We start from the raw sequence: 22,836 nt of genomic DNA on the forward strand, positions 1-22,836 counted from the left end.
CGATCATATTGTTTTGATACGGGTGAAGATTGGGATGAAGGCATTCATTTACTGTTGTTTGCTGTTAGGGAATCAGTTCAAGAATCTGTAAGCTTCAGTCCCTTTGAATTGTTTTTTGGACACACTGTGCGTGGACCACTGAAATTATTGAAAGAGAAACTTCTTTCTGATGAAGATTCCGAAATTAATCTTCTTGATTATGTTTCCAATTTTAAGTATAAATTGTCAAAGACTTGTGAGGTCGCAATAGCAAATCTGCACTCTACTCAATCCAAAATGAAGTCAAGATATGATAAAAACTCGAAGGAAATAAGCTTTCAGCCTGGTGATAGAGTCTTGGCTCTCTTGCCCATACCACAAAATCTCATAATCTGTACCCTTAGCATGCCCCTTATTTGGTTGATTCTTCTCCTTGTCATTCGTCAGGACTTGCTTCCTAGGTCCAATAGAGACAAAATGTCAATGAAGGGTCCATGTCGAAACTCTTTAAGGAAGGGAGGTAATGTCCTAACATTATACGTTAGATATAATCGTCTTACAGCATGTGTTCGACCTGACCCCTTTTATCTAGCCGCAAATTTCTCGAAATCGGCTAGACGAATATTTTTGAAAATTTTCCTAGTGCTAGGACGGGTCCCTCATTAGATACTGTCCATAAGACGTCGAAATCAGTCTTCGAATTTTTTCAAACCTTGATTACTGTTAGAATCGGTTCCTAATTAGATAATGTCTGAGAAACGTTGAAATAAAATTCTCTAAGTTGGAGAACAATCAGTACAAACTAGTGATACAATCAATTAGCATTTGCCTGGTTTTCGAACCCGATATCCATTTGGTCGTTTCCTCGTGACGAAATTCGTGAGGACCTCCATCGTGGAGGGATCTATCCCCTATAGATAAAACATCAAAGACTGAACCATGTCAAAACTCTTAAGATGAGACGTAACGGCGCAACTGATTAGGTATGACGTCATCTTCTGACGGCATGTATTGTAGTCGACCATTTTTCTCCAGTTGCGAAGTTTATTTACACCTTTCCTATAGTAAGAACGGGTCCCTATTTAGATACTGTCCAAAAGACGTTGAAATCAAAATCCTCTAAGCAGGAGTACAATTACTACAAACTAGTGATACAGTCTATTCACATCTGCGTGTTTTTCATAGCCTGTACCAAAAAAGGGCGCCCCTTTTTTCGTTGTTTCCTTTGGATGAAATTCATCAGGACATCCTTTGTGGGTGGTCTTAATCCACGAGATATAAAATATCAAAGAAGTGTCTATGTCAAAACTCAAAGAAAATGTGACGTAGTGTCCCAAATGTAACTTAAGATATAACCTTACGGCATGTGTTGTACTCTGTCTCCTCTTGTCGCGAATTTCTCAAATTTATCTCGACCAATTTTTATGTGTGTTCCTGCTGTTATAACGGGTCCCTAGCTAGATAATGTCCAGGAGGCGTTTAAATCAAAATCATCTAAGTGGATGTTGCATTAGTACAAACTATTGATACAATCTATGAATATGTGAATGTTTTTCACACCCGGTACCCGTCAGATACCTCTTATTTCACTCTTACCACACGACGAAATTCGTCAGGACTTTATTTGTAGATGCACTCTAGCCCCTAGAGATAAAATATTAAAGAAGGGTCTATATTAAAATTCTAAAGAGGGGACGTAATGGCCCACCAGTACAACAGTAGATGTTGTACTCGACCTCCTATCTCTGGCAGCGAATTTCTCGAAATCGGCTCGGCGAATTTTCTTCAAACTTTTCCTGCTGTTAGAATGGGGACCTATTTAGGTACTGTATGAGAGGCGTTGAAATCAGATTCCTCTAAGTAAGGGGTCAATTAGTACAAACTATTGATACAATCTATTAACAATTGAGTGTTTTTCATACCCGGTACCCATGTGGCTTCTCTTATTTCCCTGTTTCCTCCAGACGAAATTCGTCATGACTTCTTTCGTGGATGGACTCAATCCTCCTATAGATAAAATGTCAACAAGGGTCTATGTCAAGCTCTATAAAGAAGGGACTCAGTGGATCAAATATATTACGTAAAATACATTTTTCATACGGAATGTGTTGTACCCGACCGCCTTTATGTGGTCGCGACTTTCTCGAAATCGACTCAACGTATTTTTTTAATTTAAACTTTTGAATTTTAGCACGGGTGCCTAAGCAAGTACTGTCCAACAGGCGTTGAAATCAAAATCCTCTAATCAGAAGTTCAGTTAGCACAAACTCTTGATTCAGTCTATTAATCTATGCGTGTTTTTCATAACTGGTACCCATCGGAAGCCCCTTGTATCGCGGTTTGCTGTCGACGAAATTCGTCAGGACTTCGTTCGAGAGTTGACTCTATCCCCTCGAGATAAAATATCAAAGAAGGATCCATGTCAAAACTGTATAAAGATACAATGTTCTCACGGCATGTGTCTTACTCAACCTTTATCTGGCAGTAGATTTCTCGAAATCGCCTCGACGAATTTAAAAAAAAAATCTACTGTTTGAACGTGTATCTAGTTAGATATTATGCTGGAGACGATGCAGTCAAAATCCTTTTAGCAGGTGTTCAATTAGTACAAACTATCTATACAGTATATTAATATGTGCGTGTTGTTGTTTTTGTTGGTTTTTTTTTTGGGGGGGGGGTAAAACCAGGTATACATAGGGCGTCCCTTATTATGCTGTTTCCTCTCGACGAAATTCGCCAGGTCATTTTTCGTGGATGGACCTCTATCCCCTAGAGATAAAATGTCAAAGAAGGGTCTATATTATAATCTTACGGTATGTGTCGTACGAGACCTCCGTCATCCAGCTGATTTCTCGAAATCGGCTCAACGAAATTTCTCAGGACTTCTTTCGTTACTACACTATCCTCTAGAGATAACATCTCAAGAAGGGTCCTTGTCAAATCTCTTTAAAGATGATACTTAACGACCAAACTGTATAAATAATATATAATCTTCTTGCATCATGTGCTTTACCCGCCCTCCACTCCCCTTTATAACCCCAATTTCTGGAAATCGGTTACAAGTATGCTAAGTTCCCCAGTTCCATGGATTTCAAGAAAATATTCAAGTCAGCTGAAGGCTTCTTAAATTCGTAATGCTCCACATAATTCTCCTTTATGGACATGACGATCACACAAGAGAAATCTCAAATTTCACACTTGTATGGTTTTTTTGTGGTTTCCCTTTTACTTGAGTCATTATTAAGCTTTTCGAACCCGAATACTAATACTTAACGCCATGCATCACAAGACACGACCCAAATGCCTAACACAACTAATTAATCCTATATCAAATCACAAAACACGTATTCCTATCAATATCCTAAACCATTCCTACATATAGTCCGTGATCTGTCTATATTTAGCTTCATATAGCACTCGTATTTCGCCAATCAGGTTACAATTACATCAATGCATGCCCTAAAAAGCTTTCATCTGCATTAAATAAGTGGTAACCAATTACACACTGAATTGGGAATAATGAATAAATTTTTTAAAAAATCGGTGTGAATAAGGAATAAGTATTAAAATGTATTCCTTACTGAATCGGGAATAAGGAATAAGTAACGAACTTGATTTCGCTACTGATCGACCTCTGCGGAAGTATATGGAAATATAACATGGATGGACTTCTATGGGAATTGATTTCGGGCCTAGGCGGAGGTACATGGGAGTCTGGTATGGATGGGCGAATATATGGACCTATTTTGGTGTAATGTTGGCATATATGTGAAGCTGACATCAATGGGATCCTATAGGGATGTAGAAGAATTGAACATGATGGGTCACTATCGGGTATAATGGTAACTTATCTTTAAGTTTGGGATCGTGTAGCATCTGGGAATTTAACATGATTATGCTTGGGGCGTTATGGAGTCTGTGTGAATATAACGTTAATTTTGAGACTAATTGAGATGTATGTGAATTTAATATTATGTTTGGGACGGTATTGAATTTTTGTGAATATATCATTCCGTTTGGGATAGTGTAGCACCGTATGGAACTTCAACACTGTTCGTCACTGTAGTGCCCATACGAAAAAGGAATATAATAGTTCAGTGTGGGGCGCTGTAGAAATTTAACATTGAAATCGAGCACATAAAAAGACACACAAATACACAGCTAAAGACAACACCCATGCAGGAGTTCCTTCTTGCTTGCTTGTCTACACTACAAGGAATGGATTGTTTTTCTTGGAGTATTTGCGAATTTTATTAAAACTTTCGATTCCCTACATTTTCCGTTTGTAAAATTTAAAGTCAACTTCAAATAAAAAAATTAATAATATAAAAAGTTAATACTATCCTAGAAGCTTATAAATTGTTTAGATGAAATACTCACTGGCATTCGATACGTCACAAAAAACAGCAACATCTTCGCCGTGACCGCAGTTATTTTGATAGAACGGTAAATGAGAGCAATCGGCAAGCGTTGATTCATTTCCATTACAGGTTACATCGTCAAGAATGATGGGTAATGACGTATTTGACGTTGCAATTAGGTTCGCAGAGAAAAATGTGGCTCGAGTCCTGACATAATACAAAGAAAACTTAATTTAAAATTAGTGTGATAAATTTTTCGAAATGGAATTAGTTTCAGTTCTTGAAACAGTATGACGCTTTCATTTTAACGACAAGTTTTTCTAATAAGTGTTCTATGACAACAACTGCTATCCCCTTCAGCGAAAAACAAGTTTAGGTTTTAGACATTTAGCAATATAAATTTCCGCCTTCTAACTGAGACACGGATCGTCATTGACTATTTTCTTCATCTTGGTCCCACCGTGTTTGTAAAGGCCCATACAAGAGAAAGATAAATGCACTCGTATTTTTCTTCTTTAGTAATTGTTTGGCTACATTATTATAAACATAAACAGAGTAGATATAAAATGGAGCTATTTCATGGTGTTTGTCGGTTATAAAACGTTTCTAACCTTGTACTGTCTTTAAAACATAACATTCATAGTGCTTAGAGCTTCTGAATTTAATATTCTTGTAGGGCCTGCTATTGATAGTTTTTATGCACTTTAAAGGTTCCTGAATGAATGTGTTTTTGAAATGTGCGCTTGATGGTACGTTTAGTGTTTTGGAGGCTTGAGGTGTATATGCTTTAAGGACATGTGATAAACGTCTCATGAATGAGTATCCGGAATAAAATAGTATATATTTCCCGCATAAAGCCATCCTGGTTCAACGACGTGTAAACTATCGGTGGTTTTAACTAAAGTTTCGATATTAAAATCTTTTTGATTTCATCTTTGTATCTTGGTATACTGAGACGCTTAGGAGATACAGTGCACTAAGTTATGTCGAAAAAGTTAGAATTTATGTGAAAAACGGTCCCATTACATTAATTTATTGATTGTTAGAGGCAAGCATTCATTGACTAAACATGTGAGATGGCCTACCAGTGGCGTAATATTTTAAATTTTTCGGTATGCTAAACTTTAAAAACAAAATAAGGGTATTATTATGAAATTATATGCCACATACAAAGCGGCTAACATCCATCACGAACAATTGCACAATACTCTCTTTATAAAAAATAATAACACTAGAGATGCTTAGAGCTGTCTGATCCTTTCTGGTCCAAAAGAAAACAGTGGTGTCAAATACATGGTCAATTGGTGCACACTACATAGCCTATGTCTGCTTGAAACTTCGTTGTATAAAATTAGAAATTTACAATTACATGGCTCTCCATACCAGAACTGGGAGATCATACAAACAGATTTTGCTAGATATAATATCGCTGACTATCACGTTGTTCGTTAGCCGTGACATGTAAGGTCTTGAAAAACCTGACCAGATCTAAGGTATGAAATTTATCGTTTGGTTGAACTCACATCCAGACTGAAATAAGAGTTTTAGTTGTGTTGTTGATTTATTTTCTGGGATGAAAGTTGATAAGATGCCGGTGTAATGAAGTAAATCGACCCCTTTAGAATAGTGACCCCCGGTCGAAATTTTGTATAGAAAAATAACCCCTGGCCATTAATCTATATAAAATAATGACCCCCCCCCAAGGTATAACATATTTTGATACTCCGAGGGGGTCAATTTATTATACGTTTTAGATTCGTAGAATAGTGACCCCCGGGTCGAAGTTTTATATAGAAAAATGACTCCCGGTCATTAACCTATATAGAATAACGCCCCATCCCCATGCCGTATAAAATATTTACCACATCCATAGAATTCTGACTCTCCGAGGGGGTCAATTGATTTTACATTTTAGAGTGATATGTATATAGAAGAATGACACCCGGTCAGTATGTTGTGTGGATGAAAAATATTGTTTATTTTTGTCTGTAATGGCATATCATCACGAATTTTTCTAATACCGCACACGAAATGTAAAGTATTTAAAGCGTTCTTTGTAACATAAGACCATACAAATATCTCACGGTCTCCACTTAAAACTTCGGTTTGGTGAATAGTGTTTTACATCATTTCAACACATTTTAGGCCACATATACATAACGGTCGATCTTTTAGTAGTGGAGGCAAATCTCCCACTGTTTCCAGGGTAGAACCAAAACTGTATATCTGCCGCCATCCGTTAGAATCGACACTTTCACACTTTCAAGACGATATCCCATTGGGATTCGAACCCGCTGCGTTGAGAGGCGAGAAGGTTTCAAATGCAACGTCTTAACAATCACGGTAATTCTTCAGTCATTTTCTTCTTCTTCTTCTTTTTCTTCTTCTTCTTGCATGGTCGGTCTTTACCAATTTGTTCAGAAGAAATTCTCGATATCTCGATGTCGCTTCCTGATATTTACCAACTACTGCAAGGAAAACATGAGCGGCATCATCAAAGACATATAACTGCAGCAAGCCAAGGCCAGACTGCAAACTCTACAGCGGTATCATAAATGAAACTTCAAGTGTTTTAATGAAACATCAAGCGTGTTTTATTTCAATGTCAACGTTGTCCGTTAGACCAAAACGTTGTAAGCTATATAAGGGGGTCTGGTTTTCCCGCCATTTGTTACCTCAATCATGGATCACAGGGAATATTATCATGTATAATTCTTCGTTGAGAATGGAAATTATACCGTGACTTTAAACAAATATAGATAAATGGAACTTCAGAAGGAAATGCGGCGCATTGTAAATAAAAAACAATTAACTTCTGTAACTTAAGATATATGGACTTAAAGTAATACAAAAGAAGGACTTAAAAACGGTGGCTTCGAACGTAAAAAGCCAGGAACACGGAGGGCATCTTGGAGTGATGAAAACGAAAGGGTTTATTTGCACATTTTCAGTTTATGAACAGAAAAGCTCACCTTGGGTTTTTACGTTATGCCTCTTTTAAATCCTATATCATGTTATAGATAATGAATTGTATTTTAAGTTTCACAATGTATCAATAAAATATGTTATAATGATGGCGTTATTAGCTCACCTGAGCACTAAGCGCTCAACGTTAGCTATTTTGATAACTCGTCGCCTGTCGTTGGTTTGCTTCAAAAGACATCTCTTCTGAAATTGCTTAGGCAGTCGCTGAAAACATGGTCCTCTTTTAAGTTAGTGCAAATCATGAATTCTTGTTGCAATGTCAACGGAAAGAAAAAACTTTGAAAACCTCTTAACCTATTGGTCAGATTTTGAAATAATTTCGTAGAAATGAGGTTCCAGTGACCATCTATCAGGTTTCTTCAAACCGGGACGATTCGTCAAGAAAACATGGCTGCCAGGAATAGCCTTGTTTTCTTTGTATAAGCGGATGTGCACAACTTTTAAAGTCTTCTCTGAAACTACTTGTTCAAATTCAAAATAATTTCTCAGAATTAATGTTTGGTAATCCTCTGTCAAGTTTGATCAAAGTGACTGATTCGTTGAAAAACATGGCCATCAGGTGTGTGGCTTATTTTCCGTATATGTTTATACGGAAAATTTCAACTAACGAAAGAGGCCGCGTGTAACTAAACATGCTCAAAATGTTTATATGACTGAGTTTCCGCTTCTTGTTGAAAAGAGTTTACATTGGATCCAAAACGAGGTCACTTGGTTAAATAGAAGAAAATCCCTATTAGCAGAACAGAGACAACATTTATTTTCCGATTTTCATCGGTGGTGGTTCAATTCTTGTTTACTCTCGCACTTTGAACATTTCATTTTGGCACGCCCGATAAGCTGATTATTATGATTTCATGATGAATAAGATAAATATATGACGATTAAATTGTAATAAAAGCATTACATATTGATCGCTTTGTTAATGTATACTGTATGAATTAAATAAAAAGAGTTTGTAACTTCCATGGATCAGTGGTGGTTATATTTAAGAATGATACTTGTTATCATCACATATAAGCATATGTACATGTATTAGAATGATACATAGTTATGAATGGTAAAGAACTTGTTTTATTTACATCAAACTGGGCTTCAATGATATGCCGTTTACCTGGCTTATGTAATGATAGTCACAGAATACATCTGGTTACAAAGATATAAAGATTATTAAAGTATATAGTATCAAATTATTATTTTAATATCTAATGGTCTGACGTGGCTCAAGTGATTCGTCGCTGTGTTTTTGGGCAAGACACTCTTCCTTAGCCTCGTCCCTCGCGTGGGTACGTAAACCGGGCGGTCTATCCTCTGAACAGGTTAAAGATCTATCGCAGGGGTGCACAACCCCTTGCCCACGAACGTGTTCTGTCCGGCCCTCAGGGCAAATTGAAACAACACAGAAATCTGGCCCGTGAACAGTAATTATAATAAGAAAATTAGTGTTTGCAGCCCTCGAGTGGTCTTAGAAAATGCAATCTGGCCCTTGGCCGAAAAAGCTGTGCACCCCTGATCTATAAGAATGATTTCAACAGTAAGAGTAAGGCATGTTCCCGGATTCTTATGTATCCTCCTGCTCTCTCTGGGGCGGTTCTAAATAACCTATAACGTGATGATGGGCCGTTAAACAGCATCTAGCATCAACTTTATTATCTAAGATTTATCTAGTGCAAATTGATACAGAAAATCAACGTTATACTAGAAGTGAAGTTCCCTACAACCTTGTCAGAAGTGTATTGTGACCGTGGCTAATATATTAACAGCTATCCCGCAATAATGTATTAATGAACCAAAGCATTAACATTATACGTTCTGACCGAGCAGACTTGTTGGGAATTCTATCTCAAAATAGAATGAAAAGTTCTCAGTCGGAATTTCCAGCCATCAACAAATTTTCTTTGGCTGACGGGCTCGCGGCCCAAAAAGAGAACATGGACACTTAAATTTCAGTCCTCGATTATTATCGAATATTAATCACAACTAGTACAATAGGGACAACTTATATGTTAGTGTTTATATTTATATGAATTTGAATATCAGTAAAATAGAGATATTACGTAACTATATTTACAATATTATCTCCTTAAAATAGGCGCGATGTCTGTGTGTGTTATATATTTAGATAAGCAGTGGCAGTAAATCTACCGTTATGCCTTTTTTACTCACAACATTGTACCTCACATTTTTACTCACAACCTTGTACCTCACATAATTAAGTGCGACCACGACCAGCTATTACAGTGCTTTTATAAAGATGTATTACACTGATAATTTCAACTTAAAAGGAGGATCATCATAGGATTAGCCCCCAATCGAAGATTTTATATTTCATGAATATTGTATATTGATCCGAGATTCTTCTGAATGTTTGTTTGAATTCCCTCACTAAAAGGAAGTTTGTCCATTTGTGGAAGATATTTTTCCTCGATACAGAATAAACCTCTGTTGATGCGAGGAGAATCTCGCTAGACACACACTAGACCCTTCATAGCCGTCCTGTCTGCCTCATTTCCATATCTATCATCGTGTCCTGGACACCACTCCGACCAAACACGAGGCACTGCTTGTACTGAATGTCATCTAAAATATCAGGCCTAGATCTATTATTTCTGTTCTTTAAAGATATTTAAGAAAGTGAATATCCAATTTTCATCAAACTTGTTCAGAATAATTGTATCAATATATCATGTTTCCTGTAAAATAAAAGGGTCATGTTGGATAAAAACCTAGGTCACTAGGTCAATTGAAGAAAATCCTTGTTAGCAGAACCCGAGATTGTAAATAAACGAAAACTCGGCCACAGTGTCAAATTGAAAGAAATCCTTGTTAGCACAAACAGAGACTGTAATTAGATGTATATTTACTTCCCTAGCACCACAGGAGCCTCATTTGTCATCTGTTTTTCACGAAACCTGCTCTGAATGTATAAATTAATGATTTCTCGCCTTCTTTTAAGAATGCAACAAACTGGTTCAAACACTATGTCTCAAGGTCAAATTGAAAAAAATGGCTTTGAGAGGTACATCATTTTATCGAAAACGTAACGTGTTTTGACGCTTACAGCGTTATTTCGCGAACTAAATATACCCTTTTAACGTTACAAATCTAAGACATGTGAATATGCTGGTGTTTTGTGTCGCCTGCATAGCATGCAGACACATCGGGATAACTTTGTCAGGGGTAGTCGTTGGTGTCATTATTTTTGTTCCGATCAATAACTACTGGGCCCGCTGTCCTCAAAGATCAAATGAGCATTGGTCGTGATCAGTAGATCTGGTTTCTGATTAACACATATTGTAGGGATATTGTTCATGGACAGTAGGTGACCCCTTTTAATGTTGGGTCAGTCGGTCAAGGGTCAATGTGACCATGAGTTGAAAAACGAGTTCAGTTTAATAACGTTTGAGCGACTGGATCCACAGCCCTTGAGTTTTGAAGGGACCTTGATCATGGCCATGGCCATGGCCATTAGACGACCATATTTTTGGGGGGGATCAGTCGATCAAAGGTCAAGGTCACGATGATCTTGAGTTCGACAATTGTTTCGGTTCGATAACTTTTGAATGGCAAACCTAGTTAGGGACCTTGGCCATGGTCAGTAGCTGACCCATATTGATGTTGAGGTCAGTAAGTCAAAGGTCAAGGTCACGGCTAAAACTGATTTAACTTTTTTAACTTATCACATACACTGACAACCTCACAACAGGCGACACAAGTATACCAAAGGTAAACCCCTTTATTATTTATAAACCGTGAGATGAATTCTCATTTAAGTGATAAATAAATTGTACATATTGCCTCCTGATTATTTATTGAATTGTTCGACATTTTCTAGTAAATATGTAGTACATTAGAAACAAGGATTAATGAATAAAGTGATAGAAAGTGAATATTTTGCTATCATTTTGTCTTGCCGAATATTTTGTAATCAATTTCTACCAAACTTCAGAAAACAAAGGAGTTGTGTAACCCCAAACAAACTTATTTTATGCCCTATTTAGGGGAATGTAATATTGACATGGATATTACGATTACCTATATGGAACACCGTATTAAAAAACTTATCAAGTGTTGAGGTAAAGTGCAGGACAGTCATGGGTAATTTTAGTTCGCGTTCAAAAATATAAACAATGCTGCTCAGTAAAGTTATATCGAAGGACTTTCACTACTTTTAACGTGCAACTACCATTAGCGTTTCTTCACAACAGACACATGCGCCAAAGCAGATATTCATGGAAATGGCCCTGTTTCTTATACAAAATTGCGTTTGTTTTTTCATATACAATGATTGAAAGTGAATTTGCTTTTTAGATCTGTCAAAATCATTTCTAAAACTGCTCGTTATTAACTGAAAATTTAAAAACTGCTCATGATTAACTGAAAATTTACATAAGTAAGCGTAAAAATAAGATATTAATACGGACCTCTCTTAATTGAAAGGGGTGCATCGGGCTTTGGGGCTACATTTTGTACAACATAAAAGCTATGAAATGACAAATTAATATCTTGAAATGTTTCAGCGATATAGATAGAACATGAACAGTTGCCTATACTACAGAGCATTAATTAACAATCACCAATTACAACAAATCTTATCAGAACGTATAGGAATCCCAAAGTAATCTGGCAGGCGGGGCACTTCAGCGGTATATTAACATGACGCAAGCTTTGCAATACATACCGCCGAGTTTTAAGTAGCTAACCCTGGTGCTTAAGTATACTAACGATAAACCTTCTTCTTGTCTGTTATTTTATATACTCAGCGCAATTGTTTTGGTGGTTTATGGCTCAGTTTAGTTTATTTTTTATCAATTTGATGCGATGCATTAATAATGTATTTGAACACTTTTAAGGCCATGTTATCTTCAATGTATGTTATATATATATATATATATATATATATATATATATATATATATATATATATATATATATATATATATATATATACAAATCATATGGCGAATAACAGTCTTTTCAAGTGCACTGGATCCAACAAGGAATCACGTGTGTCAGGGATTGATTAAGACAAATGCAATATACTGATAACGAACAGTGCCAAACTAGGATCTAACTAGCCTGAGCACTTTCGACTCCTAATGAGTCTTTTTCAAAGGCAAATACAAAACATAGACAAGGCAAACAAATCTGTTATTTTCTGTAAATTTATGTAAGCACAAATTATATCCCAGATATTTCATTGCTTTGGTAGTAATTATAGGCTTTGGGTGACTAATAAGCAAATTTAGAGAATTATTTAAAAGAAAATGTGTCGGCTGCAAAAAGAATTTTATTTGTGCATGGATGTTTATTTTTGTCTAGTCTTCTTGGTTGAAACCGCTTGGTTTCAATGTTCTTAAGCGACGTCTCCAGTAAGATTCCTTTTCTTTTCTTGTTTCGGAACTCCATTTGGGGTTGTTAGCAATTGGAATCGCAATAAGTGTTACATCACTGAAAGTGTGGCCACGGGAGGAGAAGTTTTCTGCAACTGGGATTCTGTACAGCTTCTTTGTCATCCAATCAGATCTATGAAGGTTGGCCCTTTTGTGTAGCTTTTCATTTTCTCCGACATACTGAATGCTTTAGATCTTACATGTGATAAGATAAATTACATGCTCTGTTTTGCACGGTTTGCTTGGACCATGTATGTTCAATTTTTCTCGAGTCACTGTGATAGAAAATGTCCTGGTCTCTATCATACGTTAACAGGTTTTATACCTTTTATCGCCACAGGGGCCATAATGACTAGAGTGGTTTTGGTTAGTGATTGCCGTTAGCTTCGTCCTTGAGGATTTTTGGTCTCCGGTAGGCTACTTCAGGTTTGTTCGAGAGGATGAAGGGCTAAACAAACAAACCGCAATGACCCCAAACTAGGTAAAATCATCGGGAAACACGGGCCCATTGTGGAATCATGTGACGCACTAGGTATCACGGTACCAATTGTTTTTCCATATACCTCAATGCTAATGTTTTGTGAAATAAATATACTTTCTATCCTACTTCAGCATGCATGTCACACACTGTCATAGAGAACAATGCTAGATTGTCAATTTGACAAGGACAAAACCAGGTACTCCATTGCATTTAAGAGAGATAACTCTGCTGGAACTAGACAGGGGTAAGAGTTATCTAGTCACAACAGACACAGTTTCAGACATGTGTACAACATTTTTAAAAAATCATAAAAAATACATAATATCATCTAGATAAAAATTAACATAATCTCACAGGAGGCACAACTTTTTTTTTAAGCCTAACAGAAAGTACAACTCTAACATAATGCACCAATCACAGCTAGTTTTGTTGTTTATTTCGGAATACAATGTTCCTACACCTTAAGCTCCGCCCACCTGGACTTGCGCAATTGGTACCGTTATACCAGTAAGGCTAATCCTCCCGAACAAACCCATAAACTTTTTGCCACAATAACGTCCTCCCTCATAATGATCGACTAGAAATATTGACTGATGGAAGACGATCAGGCAATAATTCCGTTTTTATGGATAGCGACGGCAAATCAACGTTGTCATGGTTGACAATGACTACAGACAGTATGCAAAGTAATGTTGCTAGGTTATTCACATGGCCGATAGCGTCACAGCAGGGAGTGTCAGCATCACGACACATATTCATAGCGCTTCAGGATAACGCCCGAGTAGATTCACAGACGCGAAACCCAATGGTGTTTGACACGTTCGGGGTTAGTGAAGTTTCTCTGGGAATAAATGGACATCAAGAACCATCCGAACAAGTGTTACTGAATTTTGAGAACAATCATGTTGCTCACTCGTATAATCGTGTGATGCTCGGCAATTAAGCATCCAAAACTTTAGAAGAATTTTCGTGTGTAATCAGTTACTAGAACAACCAAATAGCATTGAACTGGTGGATCCGGTTTAGGTACTCACTGGGTTGCATATGCTGTTGACCCACGTAGTGTTGTTTATTTTGATTCGTATGGATGAGCGCCACCAACAGATTTTTTAAAAATACATCGTTGAATTTGCTTGTGTGTAGGTCATTAAAAATGAGTATGTCATCCTCAACACAACAGTCGTCGAGTGACCAATGGTCACAAGTTTAGAATTGGTATAAATAATAACGACTGGAACAGATTATTGCCAATACAACGCCGCCTACGAACTGAATGAGAACGGAATTTATATGGTACATAAAGGATTAAAAACGGCAATCTTATATGAAATGTCAAAACGCTTGTGTGTATAATCAGTTACAGCAGCCAATATAAATATATTTTGTAAAGTTATATTCAAGTCTGATTAAGACTGGCTTAAACATCAAAATTATATAGTGCATAAAAGGTTTAATATTGCAAAAAGGTGCATAACTCTTATAAGCATGAGCATTATTGCTAATCAAGAAAGGTGCTGAAGTGTTCGGGAAGTTTGGCTAAAATTGGTCGAAAATTGAACACAAGCTAAACTATTACAATTCCAAACAAAGTTTAGTAACTCTGGTTAATATAAACCGATAGTGCTGGTTAAAGACAGGAGTAAGTCACATTTGAAGCAAGTATTATTCGAATATACCAACCGGTTTTGAGAAAGACAGACAGACAGACAGACGCTAAGAACCATCACATAATACGACTCGTCATACGACGGGAGTTTAATAAACACTGTTATGCTTTAAAAGCTACATAATTAATTTATCCAGGTAAACTGAATATACATCATATATATTTCTATAAATGTTTTAGCAACAACAAAATGCATCACTATTAAATGTATACATTGAATGGGAATGAAAATAACAGAGAGTTGGTGACCGAGTGGATAACGTTACGAAATTAAAACCAACTGGATGCTGATATGATTATCATGTATGCCTATCAACTCGCTAGGTGATGAGTTTTAAGATTTTAATCTGCATGATGAAAAGCGCCCTCGTTTATCTGAGGAATAATCCACTCCAAACTCGCACAAGTTATGAAAAAGTCGATTTTATATAGTACGAATTATGACCAGGGTGTGTGTCATTTTTCTATATAAAATTTATATTTACTACAAATGTGACTTATATCGAAACGATGTGTCGGGCGCAACTTTCTTTTTTTAATACGTGAAAAACTTTATGAGAATACCATATTTTGGTTGTGTCATATTTAATAATAGATTTAGGAATATGTTTATTCTACCATTTCCAAATCCACCATCAAGCATATAATGGCAGTCACGCAGCAACATGTGGTGTTTGGTCTTTTACTTTTTTATCAACATTAAAATCATTTTATTTACAATAGTTACTTACATTAAACTAAGTACAATTTGCCTAATTTGATTTTTAGAAATCACGATTTCTTTGTACTTTTTATTCATTTGGAGCTTTTTCCCCATTTTTTCATATATCGTTGATAACTTCTCGTATACGCTGAACAGAATCGCGTTAATCAGTTATATCATTCTCAAATGTTATGTGTTGCATTAACTAACATTTGTACTATGATGTTATATTAAATTTGAAACCCAAATACTGACATAAAATCATCAAATTCACATTTAACATTGGTCCATAATGTTCAGCTCGAGAGATGGTACTCGTGTTGTGGTCGGTTTGTGCATGCCATATAACCACTGCTTTCACTGTAACTGAAACTTAAGTTGTTTTAGTTTAAAACAGCAAAAACACCGGTCAAGACAAAAGAATGTCACACTTACTGTGTCTAAACTGAAATTGTTATTCATCATATTTTGTTTTCGAACTTTGTAAGCTATAAAGGTTACTCTTTCAAAATTTTATCACATTTATTTTGTTCAAAATTTTGTTTCATTAGGTGAAGAGCAATTAACACCTCTCCATAAAATCGGATATTTTCTAGTGGTCTGTGTCAAGAGTTGAGTAAAGCTTGTAAAATTGTATCAAATTTCAAATAATTTAAATGTGCAAGGACATGTAACAAAGAATGGGTGGGTAAAACATAATCTTCATATATTAATTGACGATCGTTTTTGGTACACGGCTTGTTCATACACTATTGTGTGTATATTTTTAACACAGCTTCTAACTCTCATGTAATTTTAGACTTGTGTGCTGTAGAAAAAAATATGTTCAACAACAGACTGAGAACTATCAGAAATGCTTGTAACTGTCCGATAAAGATAATGCTTTTTTTTAAAAGAAATACAACGGGGGAATGGGTGAGAATAAAGTACTTATTATACTAAACTTTGATTCTTAACTTTTTAAAAATATTTGTAGGTTTTCAAAAGAATGAAATCCAGTACATTTGGTAAGATCCCCTCGTATGGTATTTTGAATTGTTTTTGAAAGTTATGTTGACAAAATCTTGTAAATAGTTTTAGGCTATCAAAAATATGTAATCCTGTAAATTAACAAGTTTAACCTCATATTATAAATAGTTAATGTTCTTAATGAATACGAAACTTATAAAAGTATGCATAATTATTTGTTTAAAAATTGTTAGATACATATTTCAGCTTAAATTTGATATGATGAACTAAAAAACAAATATGTGAAATATTGAAGGCAAAATTATTTACGAGGAGAATCCCAGCATTCTGCATGCAACTTCCGCTGCGTGATAATTGAAATTATCATCGCATACTCTCCCCCAGACGCCATTAAACTGGACTTCTAGAATTCCTGTACGGATGTTTCCATCAACTAGGCGAGCTGTCATGGTAGAGGCTATAATAAAAAACAGTAGTAAAGATATGCTGTTCTAATATACGTTGTATTAATACAAATTTACCATCAATTTTATGAACAATAGGAGAAGCATACTTGCGTAAATCAGAGATCAATGACACATGCGACAAGAGCCATACTATTATATTGTATTAGTATCTGGGCAAATCTAAGAGTATGGCTGGATCCAGAAAAGAATATAGACTTATAAAGAAGATTACAGTTAAAAAAATAAAACCATCGTTGTTCTAGTTGTTTTGACTTCACACGCTGTGATGACTACCTCCCTCTTCTTCTGTACCCTCGCACTGTGCCTTGCAAGATTGTTTTTGCCAGTCCAGATGATCTTGAGACATGACCGTGCCACTTCAGTTTACGCTTTTTACAGTGGTCAAGAGGTCTTCATAGGATCCGATGGCTCGTTGGATCATGTTGTGGACGTCTTCGTTGGTTACATGGTCAATAAATGAGATGCCCAAGATCTTGCGGTAGCATCTCATTTCGAAGGTTTGAATCCTTCTTTGTAAATCTGATGTGAGCGTCCATGTTTTACAAGCGTCTAGAAAGCTGGATATGACAATCGAGCGCATCAGCCTGATTTTGGAACCAAAAGCAATGTTGGTATCTTTCCATACTAGTCTTAACCTTGTTATTGCTGCTCCTGTCTGGGCAATCCTGCAAAGTAGTTCTGGTTTGGAGCCCTCGTCTGTGATAACTGATCCCAAGTACTTGAAGCTTGTGACTATTTCCAGTTTCTGTCCACTGACATTTATTTCTGCATTGATGCCGTTGGTGTTGTTTGTCATCAATTTGTTCGTTTCGGCGCTAATCTCCATACAGTATGGTGTGGAGGTTGTGTCAATGCGCTCAACCAAGTCAGCCAGTTCGTTTTCCTCTCCTGTTAAACCATCAATACCATCTGCGAAGCGAAAGTTGGTGATTGTTCTTCCTCCGATGCTGACAGTGCCCTTGTGGTCATGCAAGGCATCCTCCACGATCCTTTCCATGAAAATATTGAAGAGCGTAGGTGACTGTATACATCCCTGTCTGACTCCAACTGTCGTTCGAAACCAATCTCCTTTAAAGCCATTGATGAGGACAGCACTGGTGGCTTTGTCATAGAGGTGCCCAACAACCTGAGCCAGGTTTGAGCTGATGTTATACTTCCTCATAGTTGACAATAAGGCCGCATGCCATACCCTATCAAAGGCCATTTTGAAATCTATAGATCCTGCTGATGATGAAGGTATTTCTCGCAAAGGAGTCAGAGATTGACTATATATTCTGTGGTGCTTCTCCCTGCTCGGAAGCTTGCCTGCTCTTCAGCAATATTTTTCTCTGCTTGAGGTTTTAGTCTGTTGAGAATTATCTTCAGTATGACTTTGCTCGGGGGACTGATCAGACTGATGGTCCTGTACTTTGGCATAGTTGTGGGTTTCCTTTCTTGGGGAGCACGATGACCAAGGACTGAGTCCATGTGGTGGGCCGTTCTCCTGTCTGCAATATCTTGTTGCAGATTGTTGTCAGGAATGTGACTATCTCTTCTCCTCCCGCTTGAATGAGCTCTACTGGTATGTTGTCAACGCCAGCTGACTTTCCTTTCTTTAGTGACATAACTGCAATTTCTACATTTCTACTTCTTCACGAAGAATGGGGTTATCATCAACTTCTTCTGCCTGAGAGCAATTAAGTACTGCTGGATCTCATTGAGTCTTATGATTGTACAATTTCTGAGCAGTATTCTGTCTATCGCTTGAGGATTTCTTGATATTCTGTGAGGCATTTTCCTGATTTGTCTTGGATGGTGGTTAGTTTTTCATTGTTTATGGGTTGTGAAATCTTTCACCAGTTGATATGCCATTTTGCTATCATTTCTACTCAGACTGTCTTCGATTCTGCAGCATTGTCTTTCTATCCAGGATTCCTTTGCCTTTTTCATGCTTTTCCTGATCACGTTGTTTATCTCATTGTATTTTCTAGCTCCTTCATGATCTCTTTTTCCCTTTTTCAGTTCTCTTTTTTTGTCGCATAGTTGAAGGACATCTGTTGTGACCCAAGGTTTCTTTGTTCGATGATATTTGCCAATGATCTTGCTAGCTGTGGTAGTCACAGCTGTGTTGAATGTGGTTGTTAAGGACTCGAGGTCGGTGTCTCGGCGGTCCAGGGTTATCAAAGGTGCAAATTTACCACCTATCATTGCTTGGAAGGCCTCTGCGACTTTTGTGGATCTTTAAATTTTTCAAGGTCAAATCTTATTCTTGGTTGGTTAGGCTTTTTGATCATTTTCAGGTGGAGGCGAAACGTTGTCATTAATAATTCATGGTCATTTCCAATATCTGCTCCTGGAAAACTTCGTGTTCTGGCGATATTCAGTCCTGTGCAGAATCGTTTTTTTTTTCACCAAGATGTAGTCAATCTGGTTGTGATGTTGTCCATCTGGACTGTGCCAGGTCCATCCTCTAGATGCTTTGTGAGGGCCGAATGTGTTGGCTAGCACAAGATTGTTGTAGGCAGCAAACTCCAAGAGCCTGAGTCCTCATTCGTTTGTTTCTACATTGCAGAAGGGTCCATATGCTTAACATGGGGTAATATTATAGAGCCAAAGGTTTCTACAGCCAGAAGGGAATTTAACTTTGCTGTAGGCGGGATTTAACATTGCGTAGGTTTCAACAGAGTCAAACGGGAAATGTAATGTTAAATTGGGAATCCTGGTAGACCGTTTCCATGTTGAAAAAAATACATAGCCGTACGTGAAATGTAATATACAATTTTTGATGGGATTACAATCTAACACAACACATATACTATTCATTAGCCAGTTTTTATTACAGTCTAGCACACCACATACACTATCCAGCAAACGCTTTTTGATTACAATCAAAACAAGCACCCTACAATCCAGCAACCTATTTTTTTTTCTTCTTCTTATCACAAGGCACACAACTACTATCCAACAAAAAGGTACCACTCAAGAGGGTGGAGGTAAAGACCGGGATGAAATAGACAAACAAGGGTAGGAAGTGTTTAAAGGCACACTACTATACCCTCTCGCACATACAAACATACTATACTATCACACAGAAGATAGAAGGGTAAGGGATAAGTTTTACACAAAACACGAAACAATATGGCAAATGATTAGTATCTCTCTTTTCCTGAGATCTGGATGTCCCTGAATAGGGCCGTTGGAGTTTGTTAACCAAAGTCAGTTAACACACGTAATTTCGCTTCACTGGTTTTCTTCTCAAGATTCGTCTCACGATAGATCCATAGACATACTCACACACCCTTTCATCTCCACATAAATTATTCAACTGGATCGACTTTTTGATACAAACAAGGCTTGTCAGTTACATCTGGATTAAACACAATATTATCTTGATATATGTCATTGCATACTAATAAATGAATAAATGAAAGACATCACTGTTCCGACTATCACGGATCCTGAGACTAAATCTGATGACAAATTTAGGCATGGAGAAGAATATACAAAGTAGCAGTCTACTCACTAGAAGAGGACTTCTCAAATACGGCAAAGTACTTGATAAAAAAGACTCTGACAAGCTACTGTGTCTCTTACAATTTTAATAGGGATGAGCTTGGTAGAATCAACACGTATGCACGTATGCAAGCAGGAAGGTATAAAGATTTCTGACTAGTCTTATCAGAAATTTGAATCCTAAAGGTTGCGCCAGATTGAGATTTGGAAGTGCTGGTATGAAACGGAGATATTTTGTTATAAGTGAAAGACTTTATGACAAATGAAACTTCGTGGGTCAAGGAATAGTCGTCAGATATACGAGAAGCATTTCTAAAGTTTCGACCTTTTCCTCATTAAGTTAGGTCTTAACGTCACTATGGACGCAATGTTTGAACTCTTCAAATAACATGTGTTGTCTGAGGTTATCGTAATGATGATTACCTTCATGGCTGAGCGCCACCTATGAAATAATTGTTCTCTTTCTCTTGCAAATTTGATAGGGGTCTGTCCAGTTTCTTCTTTTTTTTACAGTTCCTCTACCTTTATCAATATACCTCAGGTAATAACTCATAACCTTTGAAGGAACATTCATTAACAACATCGTAATCCGATTTTTCTTGCACTGACAGCAGTGAAGTATCGACTTCACGAGCTTTGCCAATAAGTACACTTTGCAATAATAGAGTTCAATTCTATCTTGACCATTTCAAATTTTCAGTAAACCTAATATTTATGGTAACATCAAAAGCTGAACTTGTATTTAAAGGGGGTGGATTGCTTTCCGCTTGCCAGTTCTAATTCTTTGAGTTTAAAATGCATTTCTCTTTCTTCTATATTTTTCTGTATATATCTATATTTCCATCGCTTCTTTTTCTTTGTATTTGCATTTATCTATCATCTCTCTCTTTCTCTTTCTTCTTTTTCTTTTGATGCTGAAGCTTCCTTAACCTATTTCCATCTTGGGGTTTTTGCTTTCAATTTAGTACTTTCAGAGCCGGATAGAACTTAACAATCAAATCCAAAGAACTTTTATAAAAAATTATTTTCCATCAAATATTGGCCAAAAATATTTTTCAAAATGAAGTCCTCCTCTTTAGATGACATTACGAAAGCTTGTTACTTTTCTATTACGAATTTATGGTCTTAAACTAGGTAAGAAAAAAGAGAGAAAACTAACAAGTTTTGTAAAACTCTACAAATAACTTATTTCACTATAATACAAAGGGAAAGTTTATAAAAGAACTTACAGTATTGTGAATTAAATCATCCTTAAAGTTCTAGTTCAAAAGTATGGAGTGTTCCAAATGAATTCCAGTTTTGACTACTGATGTGCTAGTATTCTCGAATGTACTAATGTGTCAACAGTCTTGATGTATCACATTGATATGATCCAAAATGTCCTTGAATAAATTCACAGTAATCCCAAAATAGTGATTTAGTCCGAAAATTGAAGAGCACTTTGTAATTCCAGGGCTGATTTAAATAAATAAATCCTCTCAAATATCTGAACACAATACGACTGGTTCCGCTTCAGGTAGGAATGAGAAATTCTAATATAACATAATCAACCTTAATATAAAAACCTCAGACACAATTTAAGAACCAGGATGAGGCTCATTTTCAAGTCAAATCTTTTGCAGAATTTTCGAATTTTTTTCCAAAGCGCATGTAACACTGCAGGTACACTAGTTATTCCCAAAGGGAGCACTATTGTCCTGAATTAAAATCAAGTAATAATGTTCTGAATATTTAATATGTAATCATAGAGAATGTGTGTTTTATGCCGTTTACAAAATAAATGTCACTAGTGAGGTTGATCTTTAACTTGATTACTGACCAAAGTCAATCATACAGTATAGATATACATAACACATAATAACGGAGAAAGCCAAAACACGATAAAAATGAAATATACATAACAACATGCTGAGTCTACATTTGATCAGAAATCATTTGAAAAGTGTGTTGTGGAAAATATTTGAGAATAAAAGAAGATACAGATAACTGTATATAGCTATCACAGCCATTACCATATACCTAGTCCAGACCTTTTTATCGCCAAAGGCAATAATATTAATGGCACCGAGACAAAAATATTTATACAAAAACTATCAAAGCCTAACTTGGGAATTTTTATGCCCCAAAATACAGAAGGGTTTCGTCCTCTAACATCTTAGAATAATAATATAAAATATACCAAATTTCGGTTGATTTTAAATACAAAATAAACATAGAATAGCATGCATTGCCTGGCTCCCCAGGTGAGCCTAGAAGTAAATTTTGTATCTGTAATAGACAATGTCGAAGTAAGTAGATTGCATTCAAGGATCTAGAGAACAGGTTTTGCTGTTTTATTAGGTG

The 22,836-nt window shown here is 36.5% G+C and overlaps 1 protein-coding gene across 1 annotated transcript in view; it reads right to left on the reverse strand.

The window, feature by feature from the left end:
- Positions 1-22,836, reverse strand: part of LOC149807218 (scavenger receptor cysteine-rich domain-containing protein DMBT1-like) — a 163,644-nt gene that overhangs the window by 118,809 nt on the left and 21,999 nt on the right. Inside the window, exons 3-4 of the mRNA XM_089963713.1 lie at positions 16,844-16,991; positions 4,360-4,547 (exon numbers count right to left, since the gene is read on the reverse strand). Coding sequence (XP_089819839.1) covers positions 4,360-4,547; positions 16,844-16,991 — 336 coding nt within the window. The remainder of the gene's footprint in view (positions 1-4,359; positions 4,548-16,843; positions 16,992-22,836) is intronic.

This window comes from Sinohyriopsis cumingii, chromosome 1 (genome assembly GCF_028554795.1).
Source record: "Sinohyriopsis cumingii isolate HCF-2022 chromosome 1, ASM2855479v2, whole genome shotgun sequence".
In the NCBI taxonomy this organism is placed as follows: Eukaryota; Metazoa; Mollusca; class Bivalvia; order Unionida; family Unionidae; genus Sinohyriopsis; species Sinohyriopsis cumingii.